General features: G+C 45.2%; 1 protein-coding gene across 2 annotated transcripts in view; it reads left to right on the plus strand.

The window, feature by feature from the left end:
- The first annotated feature begins 398 nt into the window (after positions 1 to 398).
- The window catches only part of kcnab1a (potassium voltage-gated channel subfamily A regulatory beta subunit 1a), a 50,070-nt gene continuing 32,364 nt past the window's right edge, over positions 399 to 18,104 (plus strand). The window contains exon 1 of one of the 2 annotated variants that reach the window (XM_037463866.2): positions 399 to 1,015. In XM_037463866.2, the coding sequence (XP_037319763.2) occupies positions 741 to 1,015 (275 nt within the window). In that variant the 5' untranslated portion in view covers positions 399 to 740. Of the gene's footprint in view, positions 1,016 to 12,678; positions 13,385 to 18,104 lie in introns of those variants that run through there. The other variant, XM_037463875.2, reaches the window with a different exon arrangement.

Below are 18,104 nucleotides of genomic sequence, written 5' to 3' on the forward strand. Positions count from 1 at the left end.
GTGAAGGGCTTGTGACGGGGGGGAAGACTCAGAGACAAAGGAGGGATGATGTGGAAAATGAAAGAGGATAAATGGGAGTTGGAGAGAAAAATGGTAAAAGAAGGGAGGGAGAGAAACAGAGAGTGAGAGGGAGGGAGTGAGGGGGGGGGAGAGAGAGAGAGAGAGGGGGCGGGCGGGAAAAAATGTCCCAGATTCCCATGTCATTTAAGAGGGAGCAAACCAAACTGAGCTTATAATGTGACTGGCTGAGCAGGGGGCAAAGTGACAGCATGTGTGTGTGTTGTGTGACCGAGTGAGCAGAGGAGAGAGAGCAAAATATCTGTGACTCCATATCTGCATGTGTGTGTGTGTGTGTGTGTGTGTGTGTGTGAGTATAGACAACATATGTGGCACCGCAAAGAAGTGGGCACATGTAAAGAAAAAGGCTTTTTTCCCTTTGTGGACGTTCAGTCTGCAGAAAGACTCTTAAATACACTTTTTCTCTTTTCCAATGACGTTATTCCAAGTTGGATTTTCCTACTCTTCTTCTTCTTCTTTGCCTTCTCACCTTGGAGCTCCACCCGGAGAACAACCCTTGCTTTCCTCTGAGCTTTAATCCCACCCTCACATGAGTCCTCCGCTCCGTGTAGCGCTGCGTGGGCCAGGCGGCCCGCCCGCATTACTCTGAGCGTACATGTTTGTGGGACAGAATCACGGAAGAGCGAAGAGACTGAAGGAGAGGATCAAGTGAAGACGGGAACATGTACCTGTACAAGGCCACGTGCCCGGACATCCCCAACCCCAAGCAGAAGGGCTCCAGAGGTCACGGCGGGGTCCAGGCCCAAGGCCTCGGTCAGGGGACCCCCGGCAGGCCGACGTCCACGGGGGCGGGGACGCGACCCTGCGCTCCGCTGATGTTGTGGACGCCGAACAAATCCAAAAGTGCGGCGCATCTCAAACGGCTGGAGGAGTTCCTCAACTTTCACGCGCTGTCGCTGCAGGACGCCGTCAAGAGCCAGAGGGGCATGATCTACAGGTGAGCTCACGTGTGTGTGTGTGTGTGTGTGTGTGTGTGTGTGTGTGTGTGAGACTCTTTGAGGGACCGCCCGGGAGACCTTTGCGGCGGGACCCCCTTAGGGCTCGGAGGCCCACGGAGTTGGTTGCCCTAACGACCCCAACAGCATTTAGAGCTCAGAGGGATGGATGCTGTCCCTGTCCGCAGCTGTTACTTTATGTTCCTATTTTATTTATTTATTATTATTTCATCATCTTTTGTTCAAGAATGAACTTTCTCCATGTGACGAAGGAGGGATTTGTTGCACTGGAGAGTCGGAAGCCGGTCGGTTGTGTAGTTGTTGGATAGAAAAGGCTTATTGAGGGATACGTGTAAACCAGGAGCTTTAACAACGACTAACAATCACCTGACGCGTGGAAAGAAATGTTCACCCACCAACCGCTTCTTTGTTTCCACCAGTTAAAAGGTCATCATGTTGACTATTGGTCCTCGAACAGTCGCTCCCTGAGGGGAACACATTCACGCCAGTGTGTTGTTGCATGAGTTAGCGAGATGATACTTTCGCTGTGTTGTCTTTGACAAACTCACTCTTAAAATGAACAGAGAGTAAAAATGAGATTCGCTAACAAGTGTCTGCACTCATTTTGTAATGTGTCACTTGTCCCAGCACTTTGCACTGTGCACTCACTAATTCTTATTGTATTACTAATTGTTATTCGCTCTTTAGCTTCACGGTCCTTCTAAAACTCCCCCGAATGCTTTTAAACTTGGACCCGCGATTCAAAACAGGCAAATGTTTCTTTCGTGAAAGTCACGCATAGTTTCGAACACTGAATAGAACCAAAAATGATTTAATCAGCCTCCATATGACTCATGTTCAATGATGACTGAAGCCAATCCACTTGGTGTGTCGTGTGTGACGAAGCGCTCTGAGTGAGTGTGATTGAAACCAGAAAGCAGTCTAGCTCTCTGATGGGTCAGTGGCAGCTCACATGGCGACGTGCTGTTAAGAGTTTTCACCTCGGGACGTTGGCCCTGTTTGTGCGCGTTGGAATGTTTGTCCGTTGCCATGGTAACCTGATGAAACAGCCGGCCGGGGACCTCCGTTTCCAGGTCAGCGTGTGCATTGGTGGTCCAAGACCTGCGCCGGGCACTCCTTCCACACAGACGCACCCCGGCTCCAACAGGAGAGGAAATCTATTTCTGTTTGAGCGTGTGCCAACGGGGGCAAGAGGCTGAAAGACGTGTAGCGTGTCTGGGGACATCATCAAGGCTGTGGGAGCCTTTTCTAAACAAACCTTTTTTTTGGATTGTGATCCCTAACGACGCTCTATCCGAGGCTGTTCAGTCCAACAAAAAAACCTTAAAATTTGTCAAGTCAATTTTTTTGGGAGAAAACATCTTGTAACAACTTCAGTATATTTATTTGTGCCAGAAATAAACAATGCAGAGTTTGCAGGAGATGATCTTGTTTTAATTGCTCTTATGATATTTGTACCATTATGATGCAGCAACACTTGCTGGTTTAACGTTTCTGTACTTTTTGTGTTTTAATAATGCCATGTTTTCATTTCGGCAGTTAATATAAAGCTGAAAAATAAGAATGGTTTTCAACCAACCTTTACTGTAAACAAACCAAAAGCACAGTAAATCCCCTTTTAACCTAAATGGGAAATGCACTGTGCTGATTTTTTTTAATAACCGAATTAAAGCAGTAATCAATTTAATCAACCTAGTGACTAACATTGGATTGGATACAGAGCAAGGAGAAGCGACAGTGTGTGGCGGGGCATTTGGTGCACCAGAGGGGGGGGGGGCAGAAAGTACCACGCGATCAAATAATACTGTGCATTTGTAATCACTGAAGGAAGTGTGTTGTGTTCAAGTACAGGAACAGCGGGACTAGTTTGTCTCACTTTATATTCTCGGTGTAATTTGTGTCTGTCTGGGTCTAAGCGAGCTTTAACCAACGGAAACAGGAGAAGCACTGAGTAAAACTGTGCATTCAACCAGTGATTAACAGACCAGACACACACATAATCAGGCATAAAAAGACGTATGCAGATAAATGTGTCAATTGCTCATCCTTTATTCATCTTGGAAAACAAGTGAATATTTAACATGGGACATGGAATCCTCTCTGAATACTTAATTGGTCGGATGGCCACAGAAGTGTGTGTGTGTGTGTGTGAGTGTGTGTGTGCGCGCGTGCGTGTGGAGGCATGCATCCAATTTGATCTCCAGCACTTTAAACGCTCATGATGTCACTTTGATTGGTAGGAAATTCGTTACCCTGCTTTGGCTGTTTCAAATGGCAAAGCGCTATGGTTTGTCGCAGTGGATGATTCCCATTAGACTCAAAACGAAATGTGACCCTCTTTTTGGCTAATTACCTGCGGTGATTGGTTTTAGAGCCTTTTGTTATATTATAAAGGCTTTAAAACGAATGTGCCGGATTGGAATGGGCTTCACATTCTAGGATCATTAGACAACATTGATTTAGTACCAGTTACGTCATAATCAAGTACTTTAGAAATGGCTAAAGTAATCACATCACTTTGTTTTAAAAATATCCCCAAATTCCTCTGAGCAGGGATTTATTTAAATATACACTTGAGATTTTAAGGATTATTTTCCCTTTAAAATTATTTTAATTGATTTAAAAAGATTTACCTATTTGTTATAATAATAATATCACCTTCACAGTTTCCATCAAGTTTCTTTAAAGGGGAGAAAACAGCGCCCCGTCGAGTCCGTGTGGTGAAGGGTGGTATTGCATCCGTGCATATTTGGGATTAAAATGGTTAGTTGAGAATAGGACTTTAAATTAGAGAAAGGCTTTAAATTAGGTGCTCTTTAATCAATGTTGTTAGTCGATCATTTTGTGCCTGCTCTCTCTGCCGTTTATGCATTTCTTTAAATGTCACGACTCTTTGACCAGTTCAGTCCCTTGAGGACTATACTGTATATGTCGAACCCATATTTGGGACAGCAGTTTTGGTCCCCGTTACTCCTAACTGTTTCCGTGCTGTTCTTAACAATCCTGAAGCTGCTTGCTAAATGTGACAGAGGGCACCTCATCAGCACCCGCCAAAACACACGTCGCCACCTCATTAGTCGAGTAATCTGTGACACTATTAATCTACGCTCCACCTCGGAAAATGAACAGGACCTTTGCACGTATACCTGTAACACTCGGCCTGTCTCTGCACACTCTACATGCTCTATGCTCTACACGTGGTCAGATCTTTAGGGAAAAATAATAACAACATCCCCCCCCCCCCTGTTGTTGCAGAGAAATACATACAATGCTGCAGGCTGTGAAAGTAAAGGTTGACGACCCACCTCTCTCTGCCCTCGTTTGGCCTTCGTCTCTCTCCGCTCTGCTCTTTAAGTATCGCTGACTCCCTCATCCCCTTCTCCTGGTATGTGTCCATTATTGATGAGAGCTGATTAGCGGTTATTTAAGAGGCACGGCTGTCCTTGGGTCTCGCTGAGGTTGCCTGAGGACACTTGTCTCCAACACCGCTTCATGTAAATGGGAAAAGGATCCGCACACCCTCTACTTTAAATGTATTAGCTGATGTGCAAGTTGACCCCCCCCCCCCCCCCCGTACCCTCGGGGCTCCAAATACCACCGCTCATGATGCTAGACGGTGTGCGCGGTTCGTGCACGCGCGTTTGGCGAGAGGACGTGGACGGCTTTCGGCTCACCCACAGTACACCTTTCAAGATAAGAGCGGCACTTAGGAAACCTCATCAGCAGTGACGATGCACATGAGGCGTGATAGCGCGGGGGCGTGAAGGACCCCGAGAGAGGGAAGCAGAGACCCTTTTCCAACATGTCTATGCTGCATGTGGGTGGCTGAGTGAGTTGGTGTGCGTTATTCTCAGTGAGGAGACGCAGAATAAAAGCCTTTAGTGATGCAAAAAAAAAAGATCCAAAGAGAAAAGCCTGACAGATGCCCTGCCATGGGTTTGTCGGTGCTGGTTGGTGGCTTCGCCACTAGGGGGAGCCGTGGACCTGCTGTGGCAGTGCCCATGGACGTGAAGGTGCTGGGATACTGGTTTGTCTCTTTTTGTGTGTGAGTGTGCGCGAGAGAGAAATGACACTTGTCAACACCAGATTGAACCGCAGTGAGTGTCATCAGAAAATTCCACACAAATAGAAAACTGTAGCAATGATGTTTTATTGTTTCATATTTTTTTCCGGCTCAAGTTCATCACAAAGTAAAAGTCTGCTTGAGGGCAGTGAATCCGAGCGGCTTTAATCAATCGAGATCCTGTGTGCTCGCCAAGAGAAATGTCTGACCAAAGGCATACTGAAGTGCTTTAGGGGCTGCTGCAGTGCTCGAGTGGAATCAGTAATGTCGCCCACTGTGGATCGTAGACAGGTTGCAGAGAGACCATTTATAAACATTTACCTCTCTTTCTCTAAAATCTATTTCCTCCAGGCTTCTTTTCTTCCTGCTCTTTCGTCTGTGTCGTTTCATCTTTCATCACATTTAATTTCTCACTATATCGTTCAATCTTCCTCCCCTTGGTCCTGTCATTAGTGGCATCCCTCCATCTAGGCTTGTGCACAGTCATGCTCAGAATGGACACTCGCTTTGAGTGTGACCGTATATCTCTGCTTTACAGCACTGGGCTGATACACTGACGCAGGCAAAGTTTATGCTTCCTCCGGATCAGCACTTTCTGTGCGTGTGTGTGTGTGTGTCGGTGTAGGTGTCTTCACAGATATAGGTATAGAAAAGAGTGGAGCGTGAATGTTCGCCAGTTTGTGAGTGTGTGTGTGTGTGTGAACAAAAGAGAGCCTGTAGATGTGTGTCCTTGGGGTGCTGTGGTATCTTTTTGCAAGGAAAAGGTAACGTGCTGTGGTCTCCTCCAAGGCCAATTAGGGGAGAAGAGGTGAGGGGACGGGGGACGCAGAGCGGCGTATGAGAGGGTTCCATCAAAATGACAATTAAAGGGTATAGTGCAGATCCACCATAGACACACACACACACACACACACACGGTACTGCAGCATTTGTCACTGTTTAAACACTGCCAGGAAACGCCTCACCAACACATGCACAATACTCCGAGCATCGTGTGCAAATAGTGGCCGAGCGGCTTCATGAATCCAAATCCATCGCTGAGCGGTTCGGGGCTTTAGAGGCTTCAGTGCAGCAATGCAACGAAGATGCAGCGACCTGTGACCAAGGGACCGCATTCTTCTGTTTGTATGTATCATTTCATGACTATTTACACAACAATGTCAAAAGACGTATTGCACAAATTAGTTCTGGTTAAAACCAGACCAGACCTTTGTAGCTTTTAGATAGATTCCTAAAATGCTGTTTAATCACCATTTTGAGTTACTTTCATGCTGCTTTTTTATACTACTACTCCACTATACTAACTACAATCTACTCCAATCTACTCTCTTGCTTGTCTCTTGAGTAATTGAGTTCTTTGTCTCGCTTCCTCACAATATATAATATGATATATTACTTTTTATAGATTCAGAATAACACCACACAGTAAGCGATATTCCTGATGTAAATTGGATTTTGCTCAGTTTTGCTTCCTTTAGGGAATCCACTCGGGTGGAACGGGTAAATCTCCATACTAATGCATGTACTTTAGCTTTAGATTTTAAACTAAACGTTTTACTTACAAGATCTGAAACCGTTACCCCCCCCCCCCCCCCCCCCCCGAGGGAAGATTTCATTTCATGTGTGTGGACTAACAGACGAAAGCACCCCACACATCTACGGCACTCTCACCTCGGCCTCAAGCATCAACGCGTCGAAACCCTCTGTTTTCATTTTGCCTTTCAGTGACGAGCTTCAGTAAACCCAATGTGACCTCACGTGTCCATGGCAACGCAGCCATATTTAATTGTATGGCGCGTTACATCCAGTCGTTGTCTTTCTTTCTCTTAGCTTCGCGCATTGTAGAACATCAACAAAAGAATCAATCAGGACGCGAGAGGGAGGTCAAACTGTTTCTGGACGCAGTGAAAAGGAAGTTTGTGAAAGGTTAACAAATGTGGAATTGATCAAATCGAGCAGCCAGCCCTCAATTAGCAGAGATTTTGCAAATGCAACATGACATAAAAGAGAAAGAGTTGCTCCGTTTGTTGGTGTGATTCATTGATCTGAGCCTGTGTGAAATCACTCTTTTCTGCAGTATATATAGGTTTTGGGTACTTTTGTGGACACTTATTTTTTCTTTGGCTCTCTTCTTTGCTCTTTTTGTGCAAAATTCAATTGCAGACATTCCCTGTCAGCTCCGAGCAGTGATGGGAAATCCCTTGTGTGTAGATCATTGCACGCTAGCGCTCACAGACGCACACACATAAATCAGAGCACACCATCTTCCAATTTCTTCCTTGATCAACACTTCAGCAAAATGGAATAATAGGATTGATGTCCAAACCCGGAGAAGATTGTCCTCATTCGTGGTCAAACATTAAAAAACATTGGTCTTCCTTTTTAAGAGTTGGGATTTGAATCCTCAATCGTTGTTTCAGTCCTATAACACCGTCTCACTTTGGTGATTACGACACTCACTCAGGAGAGCCAAGTGGTTTGGCAGGATGGAAGAGCACTCCCTCATGTGACCACTTCACCTCCCCATTATCTCCAAGTGGTTTCATTTCTACACTTTTATGCTTTAAGTCACTTTGCCAATGAACATCCTCCACAAAGTGGGACAAGAGAGTCATTTTGCTAAGAGGGTTATCATTTAAATAAAGTTCTACTTGCAGAAGATTACTTTACAGAGTGTAATTGGCTTTGTAAGACAGAGGGCACGCTTCCTGACCATATATTATGCATGAAAGTCATGTTCATTTATGTAAATATAGGTTACTAGCTACTAATATGTGTAATTTGTGCCTAACAGCTGTAAGACAATTAGTGTTATTCATAATAACAAACCTGCATGGAGGGCTACTGAAGAGGTGTAAATAATTAGCATGTGCTCTCTTTACATAAATTGTTGACATTCCAAGATGAAATGAATGAATCAATAAAAGGACAAAAGTTAACTACCTATATCTGATTTCTTAGTAAATAAAGTAAAATGTTCAAGAAAGTGATGTAAATACAAAATAAAGCCAGTAATCAGATCATGAAACTAAAGCAGAGGGGGATGCGCATTAAACCAGACAGGAGTTTGATATTTAATCCCATTAACAAAATGAGATGAAGCAATCTACTCTCTTGCTTGTCTCTGGAGTTCTTTGTCTCGTTCCCTCACGCAGGTTTTAAATTGCTGATTCACGTCATTTGGGAGCATCGTTATTATGGCCAATGCTTGAAAAGTTAGCTTTCATTTGGCTGAGAATGAAGGTCAGGAAGCTACTGAACAGAATCACTGCTCTGACCTTTGCTTTGTATGCAGGTCTACTACGTTTGTGCAGGACGGAGACTCCCGTAGCCCCATTTAAATGGTTTCACAAACAGCGGATGACTTGTGTTAATTAGGTGTTTTTGCCTCTCATTGCATCGATTTCTGCAAAATAACTCAAGTCTCTGGAAAATGTCTATGCAGAAACACGCAGGCACCTCAAGGACATTCAGTAGAAGCACACTCACTGTATTTGGTACACAGCGTTAAGGGGCTTAATAGGTGGACTAACATATACAACCATCTGGCATGTTTTGTCTGACCCGGTGTTACTTTATTGCTGCTTCCCCACATGTAACGCCTCCACACGGTTACTATAGCAATGCCGTCCCGTAGACGCCGGTTTTCTCTCTCGTTCGTACCGCTCTTCACCATCAAGTGTCCATATCTGGAGACTCTCCAGCTGGCAGCCAGGCCGCTCTCTGCAACAAATAACTAATTGTGGTGCAGGTGGTGTAGGAGTATGTGCTTATTACGCGGTGGAATTCTGAGAGAAACCGTATTGTGTCATTCATTCAGGCAGAACACACGGATCCCTTGCAACACGTAATTACATCAGAGAGCCTGAATGGACACAGCGGCACCCGAGCCGCAGTGGGAGGAAGTTTTCTGACAATAATAAAGTCTCCTGACTATTGTTTGTATTAGTTATTCATTTTGTCATGTTAATCAAAAATCCTCAAGTCCTTGATGTATTTCCACAGCCGCCTTGCGGTGGACCGTCAAAGGAAATAGATGGTAATGACTAAAGGTTTATTAACAAAGGAGAATGAAGCCAGATAAAACTCCATTTGAAGGCTCAGAAGTCATTAAAATCACATCACGATTGATCTGCTTCCCCAGAAAAGCTCCCGGCTGAGCCGCAGTGGGGAGGCGGAGGAGGGGCTTGTCATTCGGCCCTTGATTGACACGAGGATGACCTCGGGGTAAAGAGTCCTCGCTGTAAAACGCTTATGGTTGTGCTGCTACTACACAGGAGGCCCTGCTAATGTCATCCGGCTGCATTCCCAGTCCAACACAAGCGCTTTCCCTCAGATGATTTCACACCTCAGTAACTGTCATTTGGCCACATGCTGATGTTTGTAGTGTAAATTTGCTACAATCCAATTTGAACCAATATTCTGCGCAACGATATTTTCAATGAATTCTGCAGGATCATTTGGGTGTAATTATAATAATTGCACAAGATATGAGGAGGCAGCAAGGTGTCTGCTTAAATATGTAGTAGAATAATATAACTGATGTATTTTACTGTATATAATATCACACAACCTCTAACATGCAAGCTGACTGTACCTGAAGCCTGAAGCTTTGCTGCTTCATGATGTCACCGTTTGTGCCGAGAACCACTGACTGCAGTGACAGGGCGCAATCCAAATGCTGCTTTTCTTGGTATTAATGTAAAATAGACTAATGAAGCTCTTTGACCCGCGGCTGCTTGGACTGGGAAACATTTCTTGATTATGTGACTGTGTGCGCGCTGGATGTCCCTGCAATGTCACTTTGAAATGACCGCGTTGTTCTTTATCCCCGAGCCTTTCCATGTTAGTATGTTTCCCCATCAAAAGGCCACATGAAACACACACTTAGAGCATATTTTGTGTGAGTGTGTTCTAGTTTATGAGGTTTCTGTGAGATATATATATATATATATATTCTCCCACTTTCCCCCTGAGTTGAGCACCTAATCTACTTTGTTATGCTTACTGTACAGATGTGTTAGTAATATGAGGACACAAACAAGCCCCCCCTCCGACACACACACACACACACACACACAGCTGCCACAAATGGTTAAGTCCACGACTCCATGAGTTTACAGTCACCCGGATGCTGATGCTGCCCTGTCAGCGTCACGGCCCTTGGGACAGAGCCTCGGACCAGGGCAGCACAATGAAGAATGAAGGAATTCAAACGACTAGTTTGACACAGCAGCCGCTCCGGTTTTCTTTTGTTGGCTTCAAATCCCAAACGTTGCCATATTTGTGCAATTTTAAGTATTTCTGAATACCTCTGCCAGGACATGACAACGTGATTAACACAATGTCGATCACTGTGACGGCGTTAAAGGTTGCCGATGCGGCCACATTTTAAAAAATTTGCCAGAATATGTCACAATGTCAGATGGCGTTACAGCTGGTTTGCATGAAATAAAACTGGTTTAAGCTCGTACTCCAGATCAGAACCACACAAATCCCACCGTGCTCTGTATCCTGTATACCCGTGGACGTTATTTGTGTCATAGAAATGATGTTCCCATCAGTGTCAGGTCGGGTCGGGCTGACCGGAGGTCAATCACCGCACACACATACATGGACACACACGCACAGATAGCTTTGGGCATCTCAGGGGGATTGATGTAGTGTGATGACTTTTGCTGACAAAACTCATTAGCCAGAATGAAAAAGAACAAACGCACACATGAAGACACACACACACACAGGTGCAAAAGTAGGACACAGTTGCTGCCCTACACTTAGTTGTGAGGATGTCATCACTTCTTGTGAGGCAGCTGGGAAAACAAAAACAAAAAAAAGATTAGGGTCTAAACATGAATTATTCTATTGATTTCTGCTGGAATGCTTTGATAAAACTTGCTTCAGTTTATAGTTTAGAAATACAATTCGTATAAGTCATCTTGACATCAAAAACACATTTGATGACCTTGATTTCAGGATAAAATATCCCTCATACAGACGCGTTGTAAGAGATGTTCTTTAAAAAGTGTTTACAGGAACATTCTGGCATTTCATCCAGTAACTCCAGTGCTTTGATGCTGATGGATGGAGACAGATGTGTTGCAAACACTCCGGGACAGAAGCACACTCTGTAACCACAGTCCTTTTTCACTCAGCTCTTCCGTGCTCCTCATTAGTGGAAAGAGGCTCTAAACCAGATCCAATTCCATATGGTTGGGAGTCTGCCGTTCCCCCCCCGAGGAGGGGGATGCCATCGATCTGGACTGAGCCCGCTGAACAGCGGCTTTGCTATTGTTCCAAATTGATCCGAGGCGGCTTACGTCTGTCAATGAGGTGGGAAAGGTCGGACAGGGAGGTCACAGGGGGGTGATATGAACAGCTCAGTCATTGGGGGCGTATCTAAAACAAACATGGTGTCTTACCATCTCGTGCACAACACTGTGTACACTGCATCCAGTCACATTCCTGCTCCTCGGAGGAAAGTTTTGTTTCATTGGTCGGAAAGTGTTCGGTTACGAAGGTGATCGCACTTTGTGCTGTTGAAAACTAATCAATGAGCAGTTTGAAACAATGAATATAATGAATCACCTCGACGGGCCCTCTTTAATTCACTTTACTCCAAATGACTTTCATTGAGCGATTGCTGTTTTAGACGAGGTCAGGAGCTCCAGTAATGGGTTCGGTGGCACGGATGGATTCATCATGTTTAGAGATGGCATGTGGCGGTTTCTTTTACCTGCGACACCTTCTTTCCTTTGTATTGATGACTGCAGCTGCGGCTAAATGGATGAATCTAAAGCACTTTGCATGCTTCCAATGCGTTTTCAGACCCTAGAGCTGAGTTGGAAAGTTTGATAACAATAGAACTGACCAAACCAATCAATGGCATTGTGCTCAAATGGTCCAAAAGTATTGAATGCCCTTTCAGAGTGTTATGTTCTGCCTCACATCGTGGACTGTGGTTGGGCTCACATTTTCTGTATTAGTGCTGGAGAGATATCAGATTTATTTAAGTTTCTTAATGTGGCAATATGCGCTACAGCTAATTCCTTGTTTTTGGCCTTTGTTTCTCCCACCTCAGTCCTGTTTTTTGAGAGAAGAACTTGATTTTTGCTATGTATGTTAACATGTATGTATGTTAACATTGGACATTCATCAGTTGTTAAATATGTAAAATATATCATGGCAATGTAGAGAACCACACACACACACAGAGACCCTGCAGCAACATGCTCTATTTACCTCCGTTTGACACCGCATGTAGAATTACTAGAAAGCACAAACACACACACACACACACACACACACACACACACACACACACACACACACACACACACACACACACACACACACACACACACAGTCGCCCATAGACACGTGGATGGGCAGTAATTGAACACCTAGACTCTCAATGCTCGATGGCAGAGGGATGGACTCCGCCAGGACCTGAGAGTGACTCCCCTCCTTGTTTCCTCCTTCCTCTCCGTCCTGTCTCCTTCTCTCCCCCCCCCCCCCCTCTCTCTCCCTCTCTCCCTCTCTCTCCCTCTCTCTCCATCTCTCTCCCTCTCTGGCGGACCAGGGAGCGCACAGCGCCCCGGCTGCGTCTCTTTCTCTCGCCCTGCACACTCTCCCCAGGTGCTCGGATTATAGTCAGAACCCCCCCCCCCCGCCCCCCTCCGAGCTCAGGAGCAGGGAAAGACCGCCGGTGGAAGAAATTAGGGATCGCTCAAGAATTTAGGAGTCTTTTGTTCCTCCCAAAGCTTTTGATGTGGTTGATCCGTTCCGCCGCCCCTCATCTTCAAGGAAAGACTTGGAATGAAATGACTTGATGTGAGAGAAGAAGGAGGGAAAAAAGGGGAAAAGAGGAAAAGCTTTTGCAGAACAAACGTGGTGCAAATGGGGACACGTCGTTTGGAATTGAGCAACTGAGGACTTCCCCGAGAAAAGAGGCGCGTAAGGAGCAGGAGGGGACTTCGCGGTCCCGCAGGACGAGACGCCGAATCCAGACATCTACAACCCTCCAGGCCTCCGTGTCCACTCTGTCCTCTCTGTCCCGTCCGCACTGAAGCTCAGCCATGCAGGTGTCCATCGCTTGCACGGACCACAACCTGAAGAGGGGCAATGGGGACCACAGCAAGCAGAGCGCCAGCAGCCCCAACGTTGTGAACCAAGCGCGCGCCAAGTTCCGCACCGTGGCCATCATCGCGCGCAGCTTCGGCTCCTTCGCTCCACGGCACATCTCCCTGAAGGAGTCCACGGGGAAGCACACGGGCATGAAGTACAGGTGTGTGTGTGTGTGTGTGTCAGAGAGTGTAGTTTGTTTGTTTGTGTAGCTACTTTATTTTTCTCCCCCCACATGTTCGTGCGTGCTGTCACGCGGCTCATATTTCTTTTGCCGTCCACTTCATCTGAGCTGCTATACATGGCCATTACGCTTTAATAATGCCGCTTAATATTTAATAGGAACACGCTTATCATTTTGAATGCGGCGTAGTTCTTTCTATGCCTTTCACAGTTGGAAAAAAAGTTTAAAAGATGGTTTAAAATCTAGGCACACTAGAAAGGCCCCTTTATTGACCTGTCAATAATGGATTATTGTAATAAACTTTTAGTGGAGTTGTAATCATAATAATAATGTAACATTGAAATGAGAAGGACATTTATTGGTATCTGACACTACTTACTTACTTACGTTGACCCCAGATAAACTTCATCAAAGAATATTTTAATATATGAACAGCGTTCAAATCTTTTTAATAATAACTCCCCGCAAGACTGAAAGCCACAAAAATCCCATTTTCTAACATGAAATCAGCCCTTGAGTGGCTCTCCTTGCTCTTGAGTCGCTCCTGCCAGCACCATCTGAGGCGCCCCCTGCCAGGCCTGGTGTGCTCACTTGACATGTCACCAACGACCCGCCGGGCACAAGCTCTGCTCTGTCGGCCATCACGTCTCCCTTCCTCCTCCCTCCTCACACTTATCTACGCTTTCTCCCGTATGCAAATACTTTCCTTTGAACAGAGCTGTTCTGCTTCGCTCCCACGCGCCTTGGTCGTCCGTGGTTTGGTGAGACAGGTCTGCAGCGTGGGCAGCGGGTCTGAGTCGGATTTGACCTCAGCGGTGCTTTTGCTCGGCTGATTTCTGCGTTTGACCCCCTCGCGGCTTCAGGCTGCCAGTCTTTCAGGACAGAATTCGGTGGCATTACTTTCTCTCCGAGCTCTGTTGGTCGCTGTGAGATCAAATTAGGCTGCGTGTTGTGTGCAGAAAAGAGACATTTTAGGGTGGTTTTAGGACTAATATTTGTAGCTGATGCTCTGATTAAAAGAGAATGCTTTTCATGCCCCTCATAGAGTTGAAATATAGAGAGAGCAGGGAACACAGTGAAAGGAACTGAATGTCACAAGAATGAAGACTGCAATACGTCTCCTGAAGTGAGTCAGTGGTAAAAGTCGAAATATTCTTTATGTTGCTCAGGCCACGCAGGAAGCTGGAAGTCCTGAACTCACTTTTAATACGGGGATCGCGTTACATATGCTGTAGTAGTCTAGACAATATGTAATGTAAGTGGGCCGAGATGCAGCTTGACCAGTAATGAGAGCTTGGCGACGGGTCAGCAGCGTGCGGGCCGTGGCTCTGTGCCACGTTGCACTGCGTTGGAAACAACAGCCAAAAAGGAGGGAGGGGAGAGGGGGGGGTGGGGGGGGGGCAGATGTTCCTTCTAACAAACAAAGGACTAGAAGAATCCCCAAAGATAGTTTTTAAGCGGTTCTCATGACGTAAAGACATGCTTGAAAGGTTTAAATGACACTCGATAGGGTTTATTGAGCGGTCCCAACACTGCCACAACACTACAGCGACTTCAGACACAGCTCTCAGGTGGTACTCAAGGCAAAAAAAACCCACATGAACTCAGGACATAGAGTTTTTTTATCTGTACTTTTCATAATAAAAGCATGGACATATTATTTTGCATTAATGTAATTTATTGGTCACACCCACAATGTGTTAAGGCCTTTTACTGTAAATGCACCCAAGTATCAGGCAGTATTAGCAGACTTAGAGGACAGCATATTTCATGTTAAATAGTAGATGCACACTCTACTTTGTATGATTTATGTCATCTTTGGGAAGTGGTTATTGGTAGTGTTTATTTAATATAATGTAGTGTTGACAATATTTTTTTCTTTTTCTATCCATATTCTCATTTTCTGAACCCAGAGTTGAACCCAACATTGACCGGTTGATTTAAATCCCCTTTTTGGAAAATGAATTAAAGTGTGTGAGCGTGGTTATAGCACTACTACCAAATGATACCGCACACGCACACACACACGCACTCCTCTACTCCCAGCTCCCTCTAAGGGATGTCGTGTCATCGGGGGCTATCTGTCGGTTTGTCATTAAAAGTTCAGCAGGCAGAGGAACGCGGGTGAAAATTGCCTCTGACAATAAATGAGGCCGGGCCAGTTTCTGCTTCAGCTCCAGGAATAATGAGAGGTAAGATGTAGGGAGAAGACAGGTGTGGATAGAAAGAGATGGAGAAAGATGGCAAGAGACAATACCTTTGTGTGCGTGTGTGTGTGTGTGTGTGTGTGTGTGTCTGCGGCGCTAATCACTCGGTGCTGCATTGTCTCCTTCTTTCTTTTGGACAGACATTACGGGATGAGACAGACCGTCTCGGCCCCCTCCTCCGTCACTCACCCTGTCGGTGTCTTTTTGTTTCAGGACGTGAACTCGCCATCTGCTCCGGCAGCGCGTTGTCAGTGAAAGCCTGATGAGCAAAGACAGCTCTCCTCGTGCGTGTGTGCGTGTGTGTGTGTGTACCGGTTTGTGTGCGCTTCTTCCAACCACGCGACGTCACATGAGGCCTCGTCTGTTTAACTCTTGAAACGTACCTTGTGTTTGTGAGGATAAATAGTTAAAGACAAGACGTGTCAAACTGCCGTCCAATGATTACAGAGGATTCTTAGACTTTAGAGTTTTAAAATGTTGTAACTTTTGTATCAGAGCGTCGGAGGTGACGCTCTCCTCTTCAACTTCGATGTTCAGTTTATATGCGTGTGCACAGTTTCTAAACTGCGTCAGTACTCACTTATTGACTGATGTGGAAAACTGTTTACTGGTGCCTTATGCCAGTTTGACTGAGCAGGAATCATTTAAATTTTAATGAGTTCTGACCACAGCAGAGCAGCAGAGTGCTTTGTGCATGGGGGGGAGGCGGTGAATGCATCGCTGTACATATGAATACGGTGACAACGTACTGGATTACGGCGGATTTATGTGCCCGCTCTCTGCTCATCCAGCAGTACAGCTCAAACAAAAGGCTGCTGGAATATCAAGTCTCCTGCCGTCAGTCAGAAAGAGCGCGGAGAGCTGCTTTCCATCGAGAACGATCTCCTACACTTGCAGACATGTGCATCAGTCAGTCCGACAGGTGAAGGGAGATGTATACACGGGACAGAGGGAGCGGATTTACAAGGCTCCTCGTGAAAGAAGTTCGACCCCCGCTGGTGCCACTCTTGTACAGACGGAGCCCCCTCAGGGTGCCCTTCACGGCTGCAAAAACGACCTGTGAATCGATCCCAGTTCCTAATTGCTTTTTTTTCAAATGAGGGAGAGGGGCGCCCAGGTTCCTCATAGGGCGGCTGCACCATTCACTAAGGATGAGTTTCCTCTTCATGAAGCGTTGGGAAGCATCAGATGCCCCGAGATATTAACTCTACAGTCACGATAAATATACACATATATATTTCTAACCTGTTTCAACGACCAATCACACAGTTTGTCAACATCTATTTTATCCACTGAGGTAAAGTTTTTACTCATTTCATTTGTTTTTATTGCAGCCAAAGACTGACCAACACTCGGTGTTGGTTTTGGCCAATTTACTGCCAGAAAAGAAACGTCTATCTGACTGAATTGTTTTTACCTGAAGGTTTAATTTTCATATGCATCAACAATAGTTTATATGATAAATTTTTCCACACAGTTTACGGTCCTCTGAACAAAAGTCAGTTTCGCTCCCTTTGTTCTTTCTGTTTAGTATTTATAAATTCCAGCACAGGTTTTTGAAGATGTAAAGTTAATTCTGGGCGATTCAGTGCTGTCTAAACACCTTTTCTGCCCTCTATCTTGTATTTAGAAAAAAATCGCATTGATTAAAGCCTCTCGGTACGTTGCTCTTCGATACCAAATCATGTGGGATGAGCAGTTTACTAATTCATCTCAGGCTGAACCCATGTTTACAGAACACGGCTGATCTGCACTATAGTGAAACAACACAGTACCTGAAAATGCGCACACACACACACATTTCTCAGAGTGTGAATGTTTGGGTTAAAATCTCACACACAATATTTTAACGGCTTACAGCAGTCAAGGCCAGAGACAAGTGACTGAAACGCACAAACACCAAGAGCCAAATATGAAAAAAAGCCAGTCGACAGAGACTCACAAGCCACCGTATGGTGTGAGGAAAAAAAAAAAAAATCTGTCAAAAGAAAGAGGAAATTGCTGATGACATTTCAACATGTGCTGAATTTAAAACAAGTGGAAGGCTTTGTGGATCCTTTTCCACGACTCACAAACACACAGTGACTTGGCAGAAGGAGGCGCTCAGCACAGTGGTGTTAAAGGACAGATTAGAGACTGCTGTTAAAGTGTCTGTGTGATGTGCCATCCAATGTGGGAGGTGTGAAGGTGCGTAGTGCATGTGACAGACCCACATGTTTTGTGTTTTAAGTGTTAGCATTGTGTGGAAAGCCGCTTTGTGCGCTTGTGCCAGAACAATTACAGCTTGTAATTATTTTCAAAAACAACAACAAATTCTTTGTATATTTATATCCTAGAACATTTGAGATGATGATATTTAGAATTTTTTGTGCCTGCTGGTCTTCCTCAAATCCACCACACAACAAATACCTCGAGCTGCCCTTATACCAACTCATTATATTTGCTTGTTGCCATGGTAATCATGTCCTTGGCTCTGTCATGCCACCGTTCAA

Source organism: Pungitius pungitius, chromosome 3 (assembly GCF_949316345.1).
Source record: "Pungitius pungitius chromosome 3, fPunPun2.1, whole genome shotgun sequence".
Lineage (NCBI taxonomy): Eukaryota > Metazoa > Chordata > Actinopteri > Perciformes > Gasterosteidae > Pungitius > Pungitius pungitius.